General features: G+C 28.5%; 1 protein-coding gene across 2 annotated transcripts in view; it reads left to right on the top strand.

The window, feature by feature from the left end:
• The first annotated feature begins 2,130 nt into the window (after positions 1-2,130).
• Positions 2,131-17,260, top strand: part of LOC136090623 (lens fiber membrane intrinsic protein-like) — a 44,014-nt gene continuing 28,884 nt past the window's right edge. The window contains exon 1 of one of the 2 annotated variants that reach the window (XM_065817424.1): positions 2,131-2,476. In XM_065817424.1, the coding sequence (XP_065673496.1) occupies positions 2,302-2,476 (175 nt within the window). In that variant the 5' untranslated portion in view covers positions 2,131-2,301. The remainder of the gene's footprint in view (positions 2,477-17,260) is intronic. The other variant, XM_065817423.1, reaches the window with a different exon arrangement.

The following is a 17,260-nucleotide window of genomic DNA, read 5'->3' as shown; positions in this document are numbered from 1 at the left end:
TGTAGTTTAAGTCTTTATACTTATAATAATACAAAGAAAATAGTATAGAGATATGATCATATCAGTATCACCATTAGAAAAGTCTGAGGCCTTGAGTTTAGGGCATTGCAAATATCCTACCTAGGTACACAAACTTTCCTTAATCGTTAAAGTAGCAAAAGTAGGCATTCTCATTTTTTAGTGCATTTTGTTTTAAAGATAAATGCTTTAATTTTTTATTCAACTTTAACTAGAATGATTTGATTTAAGAGTATAACTTTTAGTTTTGTCAACCGTCAAATATGTCAAAGTCATAACAACAAAAATGTAAAACATAACATACCAAGTTACTGTCTAGGATACCAAGGTATCCGATACAGTAACTTGGTAATCCTTTTTTTTTATGTATGTATATATTTCGCCGTTTAAATAATGCTACAATACCAAAATATATAAATAAATATTTTCATGGCCGGGGCAAAAAGAAGACAAAAATAGTCAGAAGAAAACAAAAATACTGTAGATAAAAAATCATTTTACAATTATAGTTATTAGAAGTCCATAAAAGAAGTTTTTTATACGATTAGATATTATTAAACTCTTTAAGTTTATGGGTATATATATATATATATTTATATATATATATATATATATATATATATATATATATATATATATATATATATATATATATATATATATATAATTAGTAAAAAACACTTATTTAACTTTTATCTTCGACTTGAAGTTTCACCATTGCTGGATCATCAGGAAGAGTTCTCTTCCTGATGATCCAGCAATGGTGAAACTTCAAGTCGAAGATAAAAGTTAGATAAGTGTTTTTTACTAATTAATTATTGCTCTGTTCTTTAAGAACATTAAGCACTCTATTTGTAAAATACACTAACATAATTTACATATATATATATATATATATATATATATATATATATATATATATATATATATATATATATATATATATATATATATATATATATAAGTATATATATATATAATATATATATATATATATATATATATATATATATATATATATATATATATATATACATATATATATATCCTGATAAAAAATAACTAATCCTGTTAAAAATTACACTGTTTTGTTTTTGATATAATTTTTTTTTTTTTTATTTTTTTTTTTTAAACATCTTCGTTTCCACCAAGGCTGCAAGCAGCCACTAATTAAAGTTGGAAGTTACTGAAAGTATTTGTAGAAAAGAGAAAGAGAAGCAGCATAACAACAATGTGATAATGGTTGGAGGTTGGCTGCAAGAGCAGGTCCAACTATGTTTGCAATGCGTTTTTGTGCCTTGTCTAAAAGAGAAAGGGCATCATTAGAAGAACCGCCCCAGATATGGCAAAAGTTACAAGGCCGGATTTGAGATTTATAGAGATGGAGAATAGAATCCGAATTAAGAAAGTGACGAGCTCGATAAAGAGATGCAACTTTAGCAGATGCTAATTTTGCAACTGATTTGATATATGGTTTCCAAGAAAGATTGGGAGTAAGATTATCATATAATATATGAATTAAATCATATAATATCAGTTATATCGAGACCAAATCATATAATATTATAATTAAAGTATAAACTTTACCTTATTAGTTTAATTATTAAAAATTTAATGAGAATCAAATTATTTATAATGTTATATTCTTATTATTGCAAACTATTATTGTACTAGTCAGGTTGTTTTTTTTAAATTTTCTGATATTGTGTAGATATTTATTATTCTTCATAATATGAGTTTATTTTTTTTTCTTTATGAGTATATTATTCGATGCTCGTCGTTGCTCTACTTGTTATCGCAATGCTATATAAAAGTGAGCGATTCAGGGTAAACATTACTTCTTTATGTGGCTAATGTAAAACATTTACTGGATTCAAAAACCAATACTGAATGTATTTTTGTTGTTTTAGTCACATAAATCACATTTAATTAGATAAAATATGGTCAACAAAAAGTCACATAGTGACGCAATATCTGTTAATGACTTTTACCGTAAAATATTGAACTATCGTATCGAAACCAAAACAAAGTTATTTTTATCGGATTAGTTTTCGAATTAAATAAAAGAATTAGTTTATACTTATAGAATGATTTTATATTAATACCTTTTTAAAAATACAAATGTTATCAGGAAGTGATAGATTTTGTTAATAAAAATCAATAAAAATACTCACTTGATGTCAGAGTTCAAATACACAATCAAAGTAGATTGATACACGCCACTTAAAAACTAAACAACGCATAAAGAATTTAAACTCATCATTCTTGCAAAAAGGTGATAAGATGGCTATATTAAATATTGTAACTTGCGTGCTAATTTGTGTTGGCATAGGATTTGCTATATTGTCGACCGTAGGAAACTATTGGTTGGTGCTATCATTGAGTTTTTATTCCATGCATTCAGGGTTATGGAGTGTGTGTAACAATAATTATTGTGCGGACATGACCAACGTATCGGGTAATATTTTTATTAACTTTTTAATATATTTCCGTAACTTAATAGATCTCAAAAATCTTACATTGTTACATTGTTTGAATTAATATTACATTAAAAATATTATATTGTTATGCAAATCAACAATTAAGTATTAAAGATACTTTGATCAGGTTTTTTTTTTTTTTTTTTGTGTTGAAGAAAAAGCCAGTGTATTTATTTGTGTTCTATTAATCTCAAACTTTTCTGTTTTGAAAATTTTAGTAATTGTCTCAAGAATGCCTTTTTTTGTGCTCAAATAAAAAATCGACGATTGATAATTAGCCTCATAAGTATCCCTGCGGGCACCGGTACCTTTTGTGTATTTACCAAAGAAGTCCAGAACGTGCACTTTAAGTTTACACTTTAATATCTAATGTAGGCCAGTTTACTCACTCCAAAGAACTATTTATAATGCTGAATAATATGAATAATGCTGAATATACTCAATGTCTACCAAATAAATATTTTTCATCTTTTAATTTTCATGTATAAAGTTAATAAAAGAACAACACTAAACATTTTTAATTCGTTATTCAAAAAAAATAAACATAGATACTTAACCATATACTCAAACAACACCTATATTCAGCCCAAAAGTTTTAATGCCACAACTGAGTTTTCATTATCCATTAGAGGACCAAAAGTATGGAATAAAATCCTTTCTAATAAACTTGAAACCCTTGACGAATTTAAAGTAAAATTGAAGCAAATGCTCCTAGTTAGTGATGGAGTGCTTGACTTTTTCGGGTGACACAGATAAATTTTTTCAATTTAGTTTAAAGTTTATCTTTGTCAACCCTTTTATGGATTTGGTTGAAGCATGCTTAAATACATAAAAATTATTTTTAATCGGAAAGGTTCAATTTCTTCTCAATTGTTTTATTAATAATTTTAGTATTTAATCTTAATTAACTAAAAAAAAAAAAAAAAAAGGTTGTTAAAAACCTTTTTTTTTAAAATTTTTTTTTATTGCAAGTTTTACTTTGTGCAAATTTATATTACTCTTTATATACTTATTTATTTAATATTTATTTCTAGGAATTTGTTATTTTACTTTTTATTGATTATTTTATTACTTTATAAAAAAAAATTTTTTTAATTTTTAAATTTAAAAAAAAAAAAAAAAAAAAAAAAATTCTTTATGACCCTGTAACTTTTTGTTTTTGTTTTATCTTTTTTAAAATAAAGTCTTATTTTATATATATTGGTAACATTTATATACTCTATACGAAATTATTTATTTTTACGAAATCAATCTCGGGGCTTAGCGATAAGACAAATTGGGTCTTCTTCTTGCCCCTGCCATCTGTATATTGGAAATATTTGATGTATTTATATTTTTATATGGCAAAAAATGGAGAGAAAAAAAAAAAAATAATGTTTGGTTAATATTGGAAATATTGGTGTACGTCCAAATTTGAACGTAAAATGTACGTCCAAATTTGAATGTACGCTGTTTAGCGAAAGTGATAACAGAATATACGTTCCAAATTAGAATTTTAAATTAAAAGTACAAATCAGACTTTACAAAACCTTTTATATAAATAAAAAAACAAAATGTCAGTTTAAAAGAATTTCAGTATGTCAGTTTACCAGTATTCTGTATAGCTTGTATGACAAATTTACTTCAAAAGTATGGAAAGTGGCATTTGCATGACACTTTATAAGTTATAAGTATATATACATTTATAAGATTCATGATATAAAAACTCAAAACAAGTGTTTTTCGCATTTCTTTTTGTTAAATTTCTTATTCTTAATAATTGCTAATTGTAACCATAAGTAGTGACAAATTAATAGAAAACTTAGGAATGTTTGCAGCATATTCAAAAGACCGAGTTTTGGAAAAATTATACCATTATAAAAATTTAAATGAATTAAAAAAAAAAGACAAATTAAAACTATTACCCTCCTTCAAATATACTTAAATTTTTTATCTGCAAAAAATGCTTCTCTATAAATTACTTTATAGAAAAGCAGATTGCTGGACATCCTGCAAAACTTAGAGAATTAATTAAACTTTGCAAAAGTCAAGGAATTTTGATTGATTCATTGGGAAATCAGATCAATTTTATAAGAGTCAGGGAAAATTCATAAAAAATGTACATGACTATTTGCTGGCCACCCTGATAATATACATTTACATTAATTAACTACAGCCATATTAAGACGAACAAATGCATTATCATATTATCTATGGTTTTATCTAATAAATTGAGTGATCCACACAGTCATATAAATAATGGGAAACATTTTATACATCAAATTTCTCTGTTCATATGTATATGAACAGTAGAAAGCTGTCTATATTACTTTGCCTCCAGATAGTTATACTATTATGTAAAAGGTATGTTTTTAAAACTGTTTATTCAACATGTAAAAATTGATTTTTGAAAAGAAACTCTATAAAATTTAAATCCACATTAGTTTTCATATCTTTTCGAATAACTAGCTATATAGCAACTTTGTGATATATTTTAACTCTTGTTAAAAAATAAAACAGTGAAAACACTTCCTAACAAAACATACAAGTACCACAATGTTTTTACTGGAAAATTTCCGAATATTTGTAATTTCTGCATACAAGTATGCGCGCACATCTTTTTTTTTTAAAACAAGAATTTAAAGATTCGCAAGCCATCTATAAGTTTTATACTTAGGCGAGGATAAACCTTATTTTCAAAACCTTATTTTCGACATATCGAGATTTACTAGGTTGACGATTTTTGAAGCCTGTTTACACTAAAAGTTTTCAGTTTTATAGGTGACTGAAATAATTACTTTCTAATTTTTAAGGCCAAATGCTATTGAATTTTTTTTTTTAGATTTGAGTTATGTTAGGTAGGAGGGGAGGAGGGGGAATAGAGGAAAGAAAGGGGGTTTAATGTTGAGTGGGGGGAGGGGAGGGGGTCTTAAAAAAACGTCCTTTCCCTATCGTAATAAAGACGCAAGTGTAACTTTATTATTTAACTTAACATATTTGTGATGAAGAAATTCTTCTATGCAAATACTAAGAACAGCTGTTTGTGAAGAACTCTTTCTTTTTAAAAAACTGTATTTAGAAGATTTGTCTTTCAGTTCCGTACTTAGTTATTCCCGTACTTATTCAGCAAGATTTAGCTTTTAAGCAATTACCCATCTCTGAAATTGGAAAAATGAAAGTTTATAAATACTTCAATATTATAATTAAAAAATTAAAATTATTATCACAAAAAACTGTTTGTACAATTTAAAATGCTTTTAATACCAAAATTTACGTAACGTCAATTTGAATAAGAGTGTAATTTTTTTTTGTTGCCTATAAGCAATCTTTTGAATACATAACTAAATGTTTTTCAAATTTTCTATAAGTTTAGGGTAATTTTGCCACTTTTGTGACTACTTTAGTGTCTCGACAGCAACATTGCAAACTGCTATTGTTTTAGCAGTGTCACGAAACTTCTATTTGTTTTCGTTTTTTACGATGCTTCATAAATTATTCTTTAAACAGTCATTGTTCCTAAGTTTGTTCTTAATAAATATCACAAACAAATACTTTTCAACTAAATAAAAAAAACAATATTCGAATTATCTAAGCAAGTATTGCGTATGATCAAAATAATAATAATAATAACAGTAATTTCATAAAGATTTCATAATAAATAAAAAGCATTATTTTTTTGAATTAAATTTCAGAAATATATTTAGCACCTCTAAATAATAATAACTAAATGGTTTATAGTGAAAAAATAAATTTATGTGCATCAAATTCTTTAAATGGTCAGTGGAATAGTCAGTAGAAAAGGATTTTGGCCGCAATAAGGATTTCCATTCTATGATACGCATAAGCGCTTTTGCAATAGTCTCTGTAGCTTCAAATTCAAACAAAAATAGCCAAACTTTTGTAATCAAGGCTAGTTTTTTATTTAAGGAAAAAAAAAGAGAGATAGCATATCTTGCCCTTCAGTACGAAGCATCAAGAAAAGTGAATCTCAGTATGGGAATACTGAAGCTGTTTATTTTTGGTATATATTGTGATATACAAACAACAGTAAGTTATTATTTCTGGATAATTATATTTGAAATTGAATCCTTTTTTAGTCTTGCAAAGCTGCTTAGATTGTTCCTAAAACTTGAAAAGCATACCTGAAATGAGAGTGAAAAATAGCATGATATATATTAAGAAAAGTTTTATGATTAACATAATGACGGATTTTAGCTAACATGCCGTTTGATTTGCTTTAATAAAAATCTTTAGTTAAAATTTAAAATAAAAATAGTTAAAAAAATAGTTAGTTAAAATTTTTTTATTTTTTTAATTTGAAAAAAAAATCTTTTAACTTTCATAAAGTTATTCTTGTTATTCTTTTAAGAAAGAAATTAATAAAAGTAAATTAAGGACAAAAAGCTAATCAAGGAGCGTACAGTTTATTATATTAAATGTCTTACAACTTTATTAAATATCTTGTAATTAAAATAGACTAGCATAAAAAATAAAGCAGATCAAACGGCATGTTAGCTAAAATACGTCATTATGTTAATCATGAAACTTTCCTTAATGTTTAGCATGCTATTTTTCACTCTCATCTTAGGTATGCTTTTCAAGTTTTGGGGACAATCTAAGCAGCTTTGCAAGACTAACTCTCTTTAACTCAGTTTGAATTAGTATGTTGGAAATAAATTAACCTCTAAAGTTAACTTATATTTAACATACTAATTCAAAGTGTAGCATACTTTATTTTTTATCTAAAGGATTTAATTTGTGTGACCTTACTCATCAATCAAATTGCCTATTTGTTTGGAATTGAAATCGCGATAAGTTTTCGCTTATATTAATCAACTTTTTTATTTATGGGGAAAATTGTAACAATATTCTACGATCTGCTTGCAATTTTAAGTTATCTGTACCTAAATAGCAAACTGTTCATTTTTCATTGGGCACACGGACTTTCATAGTACGTCCAATGGCTGTTCTTAAACGTCATTGGGCGTGTCAAATGAATCAACTTTCGTTGGTTCGTTTAAGACCTTTAAAGTACGTTCAAGGACGACCAAAACAGGCCTTTTAAAGGTCCAAAATTGATGTTATTGAATTTCCTACGGTCATCCTACTTTTTTCCGTTAATTCAACGTTTAGTTTTATTCATCTATTTCTAATAAAGACTTTATTTCTAACAACTATAAAAAATGGAGTCTCGATATAAGAAATTAAGTACTTCTTTTCCAACAGGATCCAAAGTTAATTTACACGTATTTAGGGATTCAACACGTGTGGCAACCCTCATTTAAATAATAAAAAAATTATTGCATAAATAATTAAATCCCAGAGTTGACATAAATTATTACAAAAATTCAAAAAAGCATAACATCTTTGACAATATTGATATATAAATACAATCAAGCAAAAACATTTATTTTGGCTCGTTTTAAATAATGTAGCCAATCTCGCTGTTGCTTGGCAGTCTCGCTGTTGCTTGCATCATAACCAATTTTGTCACCAACATAGCCGTAATCCACTGGACGTCCTTGGACGTCCAGTTCCTATTTAGGACATACCGTTTAGATCCAATTGTCCACATCCAATATCGTACGTCTTTGGACGTCAATGGACGTTTAAAAAAGTCCAAAATAGTACGTCCTTGGACGTCCATTGGACGTCCGCATCCAAAGGAGGTTTATTATCTTCTCCGTGTGCTAACTTAACGAACACGTGTATGTAAATTATTTTTAAAATAGTTAATAAAACATAGTTTGAATGTTGTCAATTTATATGCTTAAAAGCTTAACTGTTTAGTTATATTTTTCAAATATTACCTTATAGTTTAACTATATAGCTTTAAAATAAAATCTTTTTTTTTGGATAAATATATTTAATTAACAAATATGGCTACAAATGTTATTCAAACAGGCAAAAAAAATTTCTTTCTCATGACCATGTATTTTTATCTAACTTAAAATTGAAATCAATATATTCAAACTTCTTCACACTATTAATAGTACAACATTTCTTTATTTTTTTTAGTTTAAAAAATAAAAAATTAAAAAAAATAATTTTTAAAATAAAAAGTTTTAAACTTTGTTTTTAAAAAAAAGCAAACGATGACAAATTAAAAAAAAGGATCAAAAAAACATAATTTGTTATCTGTATTTTCGGAGTTAGTTCCTTTTACAAAAATGTGTGACCTACTACTAAAGTATTGCTATATATATATATATATATATATATATATATATATATATATATATATATATATATATATATATATATATATATATATATATATATATATTATATATATAATATATATTACATATTATTTATATAATGTATATTATATATATAGCATATTATATATATGATATATATCATATATATAATATGCGGCCGTACACATATGTGCGGCCGTGGCGCAGTGGTTAGAGCGCTTGCTTTTTAAGCAGGAGATCCAGGTTCGAAACGAGCTCTGGACAAATTTTCGCGTCACGGTAAGGAAGGAGGCGTGAACTTCCTGGTTAAATGCACTTAAGCGGTGCTCTGTGACAAGACCGTTAGGACTTCTTGGGGCACCTAAAATAAAAAAAAATATATATTACATACATAATATATATTATATATATAGTATATATATGTATATTTATATGTATATATTTATATATATACATATATGTATATACATATATACATATATATATATATATATATATATATACATATATATATATATATATATATATATATATATATATATATATATATATATATATATATATATATATATATATATATATATATATATATATATAGAACGAATTGAAAATAGGATCAAAAAGTCCTCACTTGTTATATGTATATTCGGCGTTATTTTCTATGACAAATATATGTGACCTACTTCTATAGTATTGCCCCATATATATATATATATATATATATATATATATATATATATATATATATATATATATATATATATATATATATATATGGGGCAATACTATAGAAGTAGGTCACATATATTTGTCATAGAAAATAACGCCGAATATACATATAACAAGTGAGGACTTTTTGATCCTATTTTCAATTCGTTCTATATATATATATACATTTATATATATATAATATATATATATATATATATATATATATATATATATATATATATATATATATATATATATATACATATATATATATAATATATATGATATTATATATATAGTATATTATATATATATATATATCTTATATATATATTTATATATTTAATATACATAATATAATATATATAAAAGTTATATAATATGTATATATATATATATATATATATATATATATATATATATATATATATATATATATATATATATATATATATATATATATATATATATATATATATAATATGTATATTATATGAATTTGAATTTATTTTTGACTTTATTTGGAATCAATAAATTTACAATCAATAATAATTTTGTTATGCTTTTACAAAGTTTAAAAATACTGTAAACAAGTTAATCATTAATTATAGAGTATATTGATGAATTGAGCAACACTAGGCATCTCTGTGCTACCTAATGCGTATGACAAATTATCGACAAGACAAGTTGTCCATCATGATAGGAAACTTTTTTTTATAATTTAACCGTGTGAGTGTCAATTGTTTCCTGTTTAGCATATTCCAGGACGGTGTGACACTATTAGTAAAAATGTGATGTCGCTCTTCGCAATCGTTAATAATTTTTCTGTGTAGCTGTTTATTATGACTCCTCCTGGTATATAGGTGGTTAAAGATCCTATGAGGAACAAAAAAATTATCATCTTCATTTTTATTTACAATTTAACTGTTCAATAAGATCTTCTCTGGCTCTTCTTTTTCCAGTGTTTTCATTTTAAATATCTTTAAGCGTTGCTCATATTGGAGATGTTTGATTGAGGAAACTTTTTTTGCTCTGCGCTAAAATCTTCTTTTAAAAAAAGGTTATCAAGCATATTGATATCTTTTATTAGGTAAGGAGACCATTAGCCAAATTCATTAGACGCAGGCCGCACACTTATGTTTACGATCTAGGGAAAAAAAAAATGGTAGCATTTCAGTTTGATAAAGAATCAACAAGTGTTCCACATCTTAATATTTATACTTGTTCTGACTAGATTTTTACAACGCTTTATTTTTATTGTGCTTCTGCTTTATGCTTTATAAAAATTTTAAATCAAAAGAATCGAATGGTTTGCTCAAATACTATCGTTTACCATGATCAGAAAGTGTACAAAAAAACCTATATGAAGTTGTTTAAAACAAGTTTATAAAAAAAGAGATTTAATACAAACAATTTACCAGAAATACAAACAGTTTGCCAGAGCCTATTATTTCAGCTAAATAATAAGAAAGAAAATTAAAAGAAAACTGACTAGCTTAAATAAAACTTGAATCAATCATAAAAACAAAGAGATATGAAGAAACAAAAATAAAATTCAGCAAAGAACAAATTATAGTCATAAAAATTATAAAAGAACCCTTTATATATACAAATTCAAAAACAAAATTTTCAAAATGTTAAAATTGCTTTTATCTCGAAGAAATTACAATGGCAAAAAAAGTTTTTTATAAATTATCTTAATGATTTTAAACCAGATTGTCAAATTCGAATTTTAACATAACAAAATTAGATTTCAAAACTTAATTTTAAGATAATTTGAGTTTTTCATTTTCTTTTAATCATATATTGAATTTACTGTTTCTTCAACAATTACTAATAAGGTATTAATTTGTTTAGTTTTAAAATGTTTAATGTATTGCATTTGTACACTCAATCTGTAGCTGGAATTGAACATAAAACTGAAGAAAATTTTCTACTTGTTGTTCATGGTCCAACGCAATTAACACAATCTTGAGTTTTCTAGTAACTTTAAAAGTTTTCCGAAAAAACCAAGTAAATTAGATAGTCAAACTGCTTTAACTTTATGTTTTCTGTAATTATGCTAATTTTAATGAGGTATTAAAACAAATATAATCTGATAAAACAAAAGCAGTTCTTTGTGAGTATTTATAACATAAATGTTGACAGACAAATGATTCTGTAATTCCGTAAAGTTCTAGAGCATTTAATGACGTTAGAGATTTAATAGCTTTAATAGTTTTTACCAATAATAATTGTAAATATATTTTTGCGGTGATTTATGACGGTGTTTTGAAGGATATTTTAGGAAAAGCATAGAGTGTATATATATTGAGGAAAAATTTGTAAATAGCAGAGTTTTAGTTAGGAGAAAAGATTATCGTTTATTGATTTAATTTATCTGTTTATTGATTTGTTGATTACGAGAAAAAACTACAAGCTAACCGGGCATGGAACCAAGTATGAGATTATTTGATATGCTTGAAACGTATGATGGCACTTCGGATGCTGCTGTTTGGATTCAACGAACGAAATTGATTGCTGAAATTCAGAACTTAAAGCTTGAACTACTTTTTCCGATCCTTCTCAGAGAAGCTGCTTATGCAGTCTACGATGCTTTAACCGCGGAAGATAAAAAAGATGTTGTCGAAGTCAAGCGTGTGTTATTAGCGGCGTTTTCTGTAGATGCCTATACTGCATATGAACTGTTTCCAAAACGAAAATTATGTGACGGAGAAAAAGCCGACGTGTTTTTGGCTGACTTAAGACGATTAGCCTATCTTGCTAAATTATCAGAGGAGTCTGTGCGTTTGGCGTTTGTTGTGGGTTTGACAGAAGTTTTATCATCAAGATTTCGAGCCGTAATGGACCCAATTGATATAATGTTACCCAGAGTGAGAGCTGCTTTGAACTGTGCAAATGTGATTGACAGTGACGCTGTTGGCGCTGTATCTAGACGCCATGCTACAAAAACCGCTTTAGTGTGTTACAACTGCAAAGGTTTGAATCACATTTCAAAGAATTGTTTGCTTGCGAAGAACTTGTCACCGAAGACTGTTAGATGTTTTAAATGTGGTGAGGAAGGACACATTGCATCGAATTGCTGGAAGCTGCAGGGAAACGATTGCAGGAGCGAGGAATCTGCGCTACCTCGCTCCTGAACAACGGTGGAATGAGCGCATTATCTGTTATTCGTTTAAAAGTTAACGGTATGGTTGCGACAGCTTTAGTGGACACAGGATGTTCGAAGACGACTTAGAATAAAAAATTCCAGCCCAAAAGTCAATGTAGGTATTCAAACTCTCGAAAGGTAGTAACGTTTGAAGGAAAAGTTCATCAGTGCACTGGGTCAGCGGTCGTGATTCTTGAGGTTGATGGCATAAAAGCACGTGATGAAGTTATTTTAGTGGACTTCCAACCGTTTGGAGTTGATATGGTGCTCGGAATGAGTTCCATTAAATTACTAGGAGGAGTATCCATTTCTCCTTTGGGAAAAGCGAAGTTCGGATTGAGTTACTGTGGATCATCGGCTTTCAACAAGGACAAAGTTAAGAAAATCGAAATAAAAAAGAAAGATCACGAAGCAGTTTTTAATGGTGTTGAATGGAGAGTCAAATGGAATTGGAGAGATGGAGAAAGCCCCGACCGATTGCGCAATAAAGTGGCACAGTACGGAATTCCACAACACGCTAGAAAACGAACTACAGGATTGGATTGATCGGAAGTGGCTGTTAGAGTATGACGAAAATGAATTGGGGCCGCCCAAAGGGCAGATTCCTTTAATGGCTGTCATTCAGAGAAACAAAGACCACAAAATCCGACCTGTTCTGGAAAGGAGAGAAGCTAACGATTTCATTGAGACATACACGAGAGATGCAGATGTGTGTGTCGAAAAGCTTAGAGAATGGAGAAGAATGGGTAACAAACCAGGAACTATTGATTTACGCAAGGCTTATCTTCAAAAACTGATAAATCTCTTTGGCCCTTCCAAACAGTGGTATTTCGAAATAAAAGGTATTGTTTGACACGACTTGGTTTCGGATTGAACGTTGCGCCAATGATCATGAAATCCGTTGTGAGTGCCGTCATTGATCAAGACGAATTAGTGAAGAGTGGAACGTCCGCTTATGTTGACGACATTTTCGTAGACGAAAGTGTGGTGAGTCTTGATTATGTCAAGATGCATTTTTTAAAATATGGTTTAGAAAGTAAAGAAGGTGAGCAGATTGGTAATGATGGAGTTTGTGTGTTAGGATTGTGTGTGCGCAAGGTTGGTAACAAACTGATGTGGTCCAGAGGGAATCGAGTTGATGCTATCTCGCAAAAGTTAACCAGGAGAGTTGTGTTTTCAATCTGTGGACAGTTGGTAGGACATTTACCCGTGTGTGGTTGGCTGCGAGTGATTTGTAGTCTCTTGAAGAGGAAAGCTGTCAGTCTGACGAAGGGTTGGGACGATGAAATTTGTGATGAGAACGTTGAGTGGGTGCTTAAAGAAGTATTTGCTGAGGTGGAACGTTGCGAGCCTGCTTGTGGTGATTGGGCTGTGTGTGGCGATGAGGGAAAAATGTGGGTTGATGCCAGTTCTTTAGCGATGGGTGCTCTTATTCAAGTTGGGGAAACTACTGTGGAGGATGCAACATGGCTGCGAAAAGAAACGTCTGATATTCATATAAACATGGCAGAATTAGACGCTGTGATACGTGGAATGAATATGGCTCTGATGTGGAAGCTGAAGAAAGTGACTGTTTTTACCGATTCCGTGACAGTATTTCACTGGGTTTCTGACGCCCTTACAGGAAAATCAAGGTTGAGATCAAAAGCGACGGGTGAAATGCTGATTCGAAGAAGACTGAGCGTGTTGCAACAGCTAATTGAAGAATACAATGTTAGCGTTGAGGTAAAACTCATTCCTTCTAAATATAATTTGGCTGACGCATTAACAAGAGTTCGCAGCAGATGGCTCAACAAACTGATTGTGCCAGAGTGTCGGAGTAGTTGTATGGGAATCGTAGCTACAAAAGCTGAATCTATTTCCAATATACACCAAAGAACTGGACATTTCGGTGTGAATCGAACGTTAAACTTTGTTCGTAAAGCAATTGCGACTGCTACTGAAAACGATGTTCGATATGTGATAAAAAGTTGCGAACCATGTCAGTCAGTAGATCCAGCGCCAATACGGTGGGAAAAAGGGAAATTGGATGTTAAAGGAAACTGGGAGAGATTGGCCATGGACATCACGCATTATGGCACTGACAGTTTTTAAGTCTAATTGATTGCGGACCTTCAAAATACGCGTTGTGGCAACAATTATCAAGCTTATACGGAAGTCTTGCCATAGTCCGAATACTCCGTCTTATTTTTTGTGAACGTGGAAATATTGACTGACAATGAGCCGACATTTAAAACTAAAGAGATAAGGAGTTTCCTTGATAGTTGGGGAGTACAAATTAGATTTAGAGCCGCTTATTATCCTGAAGGAAATAGAATTGTAGAAAGAAACCACCGTACGATCAAGAGAATAGCAGAACGATCGAAAATGTCGATACCGGAAGCATTTTATTGGTACAATGTCTTAGCCGACAAAAATGGTGCAAGTCCGATGGATAAAATATACAGTTATACCATTGGTGTGAAAGGATTGGGAAAAGAGAATCTTTCTGCGCAAAATGTCACGAACAAGAGGTTTCGAATCGGCAATAAAGTCTGGCTGAAACCACCAAATGCGAGGTGCTATACAAAGTGGCAACCAGCTACGATAACTCGGAATGCGTCGAAACAAATCGTAGAAGTGAACGGCATTCCGCGTCATGTGAAACACGTTAGACCTCGAAATGATACTCAGTCCTGCATTATCCCTGATGTGGAAATAGAGATGAATACTGAAACTGGTCTAGAGAACGCTAAAAATCAAGGAGAGCAAGTTAAAGATGTATTAGAGACGAACGAGGAAAATGTCGAAGCTGAAGATAGACCCCAATAAATCGACATGCTTTTGCAACGGAGTGGTCGGGAACAGCGCATGCCTTCGAAATACTTGCTATTTGGATGATCCGTAAGGATCAAGGAGGAGTGTAATTCCGGAAAGTTCTAGAACATTTAATGACGTTAGAGATTTAATATCCTTAATAGTTTTTACCAATAATTATTGTAAATATGTTTTTGCGGTGATTTATGACGGTGTTTTGAAGGATATTTTAGGAAAAGCATAGAGTATATATATTGAGGAAAAATTTGTAAATAGCAGAGTTTTAGTTAGGAGAAAAGATTATCGTTTATTGATTTAATTTATCTGTTTATTGATTTGTTGATTACGAGAAAACACTACAGATTCGAGTTCAAATTTCAATTTTTTTTGTACAAAATAACACGTTACAACTAAACAGCCATTTCTTAAAAGTGTTATTTCAATTTTTAAACAACCATACATCTGTTTAAAAATAGTTTAGTTCTAGATATGCCCATATAACTACCCAGCAAACATGACAACGTTGAATCAACGTTGAAAACCGGTCGCAAAAGATGTTGCGGAAACGTTGACAAAGTAATCAGATTTTGCAAAGATATGTAACGTTGTTTAATAGACGTAGATTAAACGTTATTGCGTAACGTTGAAAAAACGTTACTAAATGACGTTACAAAAGCGTCGCAACTAAACGTTGAAAAAGCGATACATAAAAAGCGTTGAATAAACGTCGCAACTTAGCGTTGATAAAACGCTACCTAAAAAGCATTGCATAAACGCTGCTAAAGTAGTCTATTTGGCAAGGATTTGTAACGTTGTTAGTAAAACGTCGATTTAACGTGACTCAAAGACGTCGAGTAAAGGTTGAAATATAACATTGAATCAACGCTTAATGCGCTAAATAAAATATCGCAAAATATTATTAAACGTAATTAAACGTGGCTATAATATATATTGATATGGCAAATAAAACTAAATTGTAAGTTGAACTCTGCACTCGCAATATTTCCAAAATCAATTTTTAATACAAACAGTATTATACAATTATAAATATAAAAAATCTTAGCTAATACAATTTATAGATATAAATATAAAAATATAAATATTTTCTTTAAAATTTATGTATGTGAGTGTTTGCATATAAATTTATGCGTTATATAAAAAAACAATTAACAGGATATCGTATCGATAGGTCAGGATATCATTGAGATACAGAATCTAAATCAAAAAACAAAACTTGTACCATTAGTAGTCTGAAAACAAACGTAAAAACAAAAGTTATTAAATTAATATAATTATTATTAAATTTAAAAAGTTAAAATATATATATATATATATATAAATATATATATATATATATATACATATATATATATATAACTTATTTATATATATAATTTATAATTATAGGTTCAGGTATCACTCCATTGACTAGTTTTTAACTATATAGTGACACCTAACCTTATTTATGTGAGTTTATAAATATTATTGTAAATTTTCATATTTTATGGTTAAATAAATGGATTATTATTATTATATATAAAATATATAGATAAATAAATTACATATGTATATGTATATAAATTATATATATATATATATATATATATATAAATTATATATATATATATATATATATAAATTATATATATATATATATATAGATATATATATATATAATATATATATATATATATATATATATATATATATATATATGTTTTTATATATATACATATTTATTTATTTATTATACAGTAAACTCCCGGTTATTCGAAATGGCACTTATTAAAATTGTCTGCTTATTCAAAGCAATTTTTATTTCCTTTGAATTTTCTTTAACAAACTCATGCAAATGCTGTTATGCAGAAATGCAGTTATTCGAACCTGCAGTTGTTCAAAATTTCTGTTATTCGAAACAATTT

The sequence above is a fragment of the Hydra vulgaris genome, chromosome 14, assembly GCF_038396675.1.
Source record: "Hydra vulgaris chromosome 14, alternate assembly HydraT2T_AEP".
Taxonomy (NCBI): Eukaryota; Metazoa; Cnidaria; class Hydrozoa; order Anthoathecata; family Hydridae; genus Hydra; species Hydra vulgaris.
Note: the sequence above shows the minus strand (reverse complement) of the source record. Positions and strands in the feature narration are given on the sequence as shown.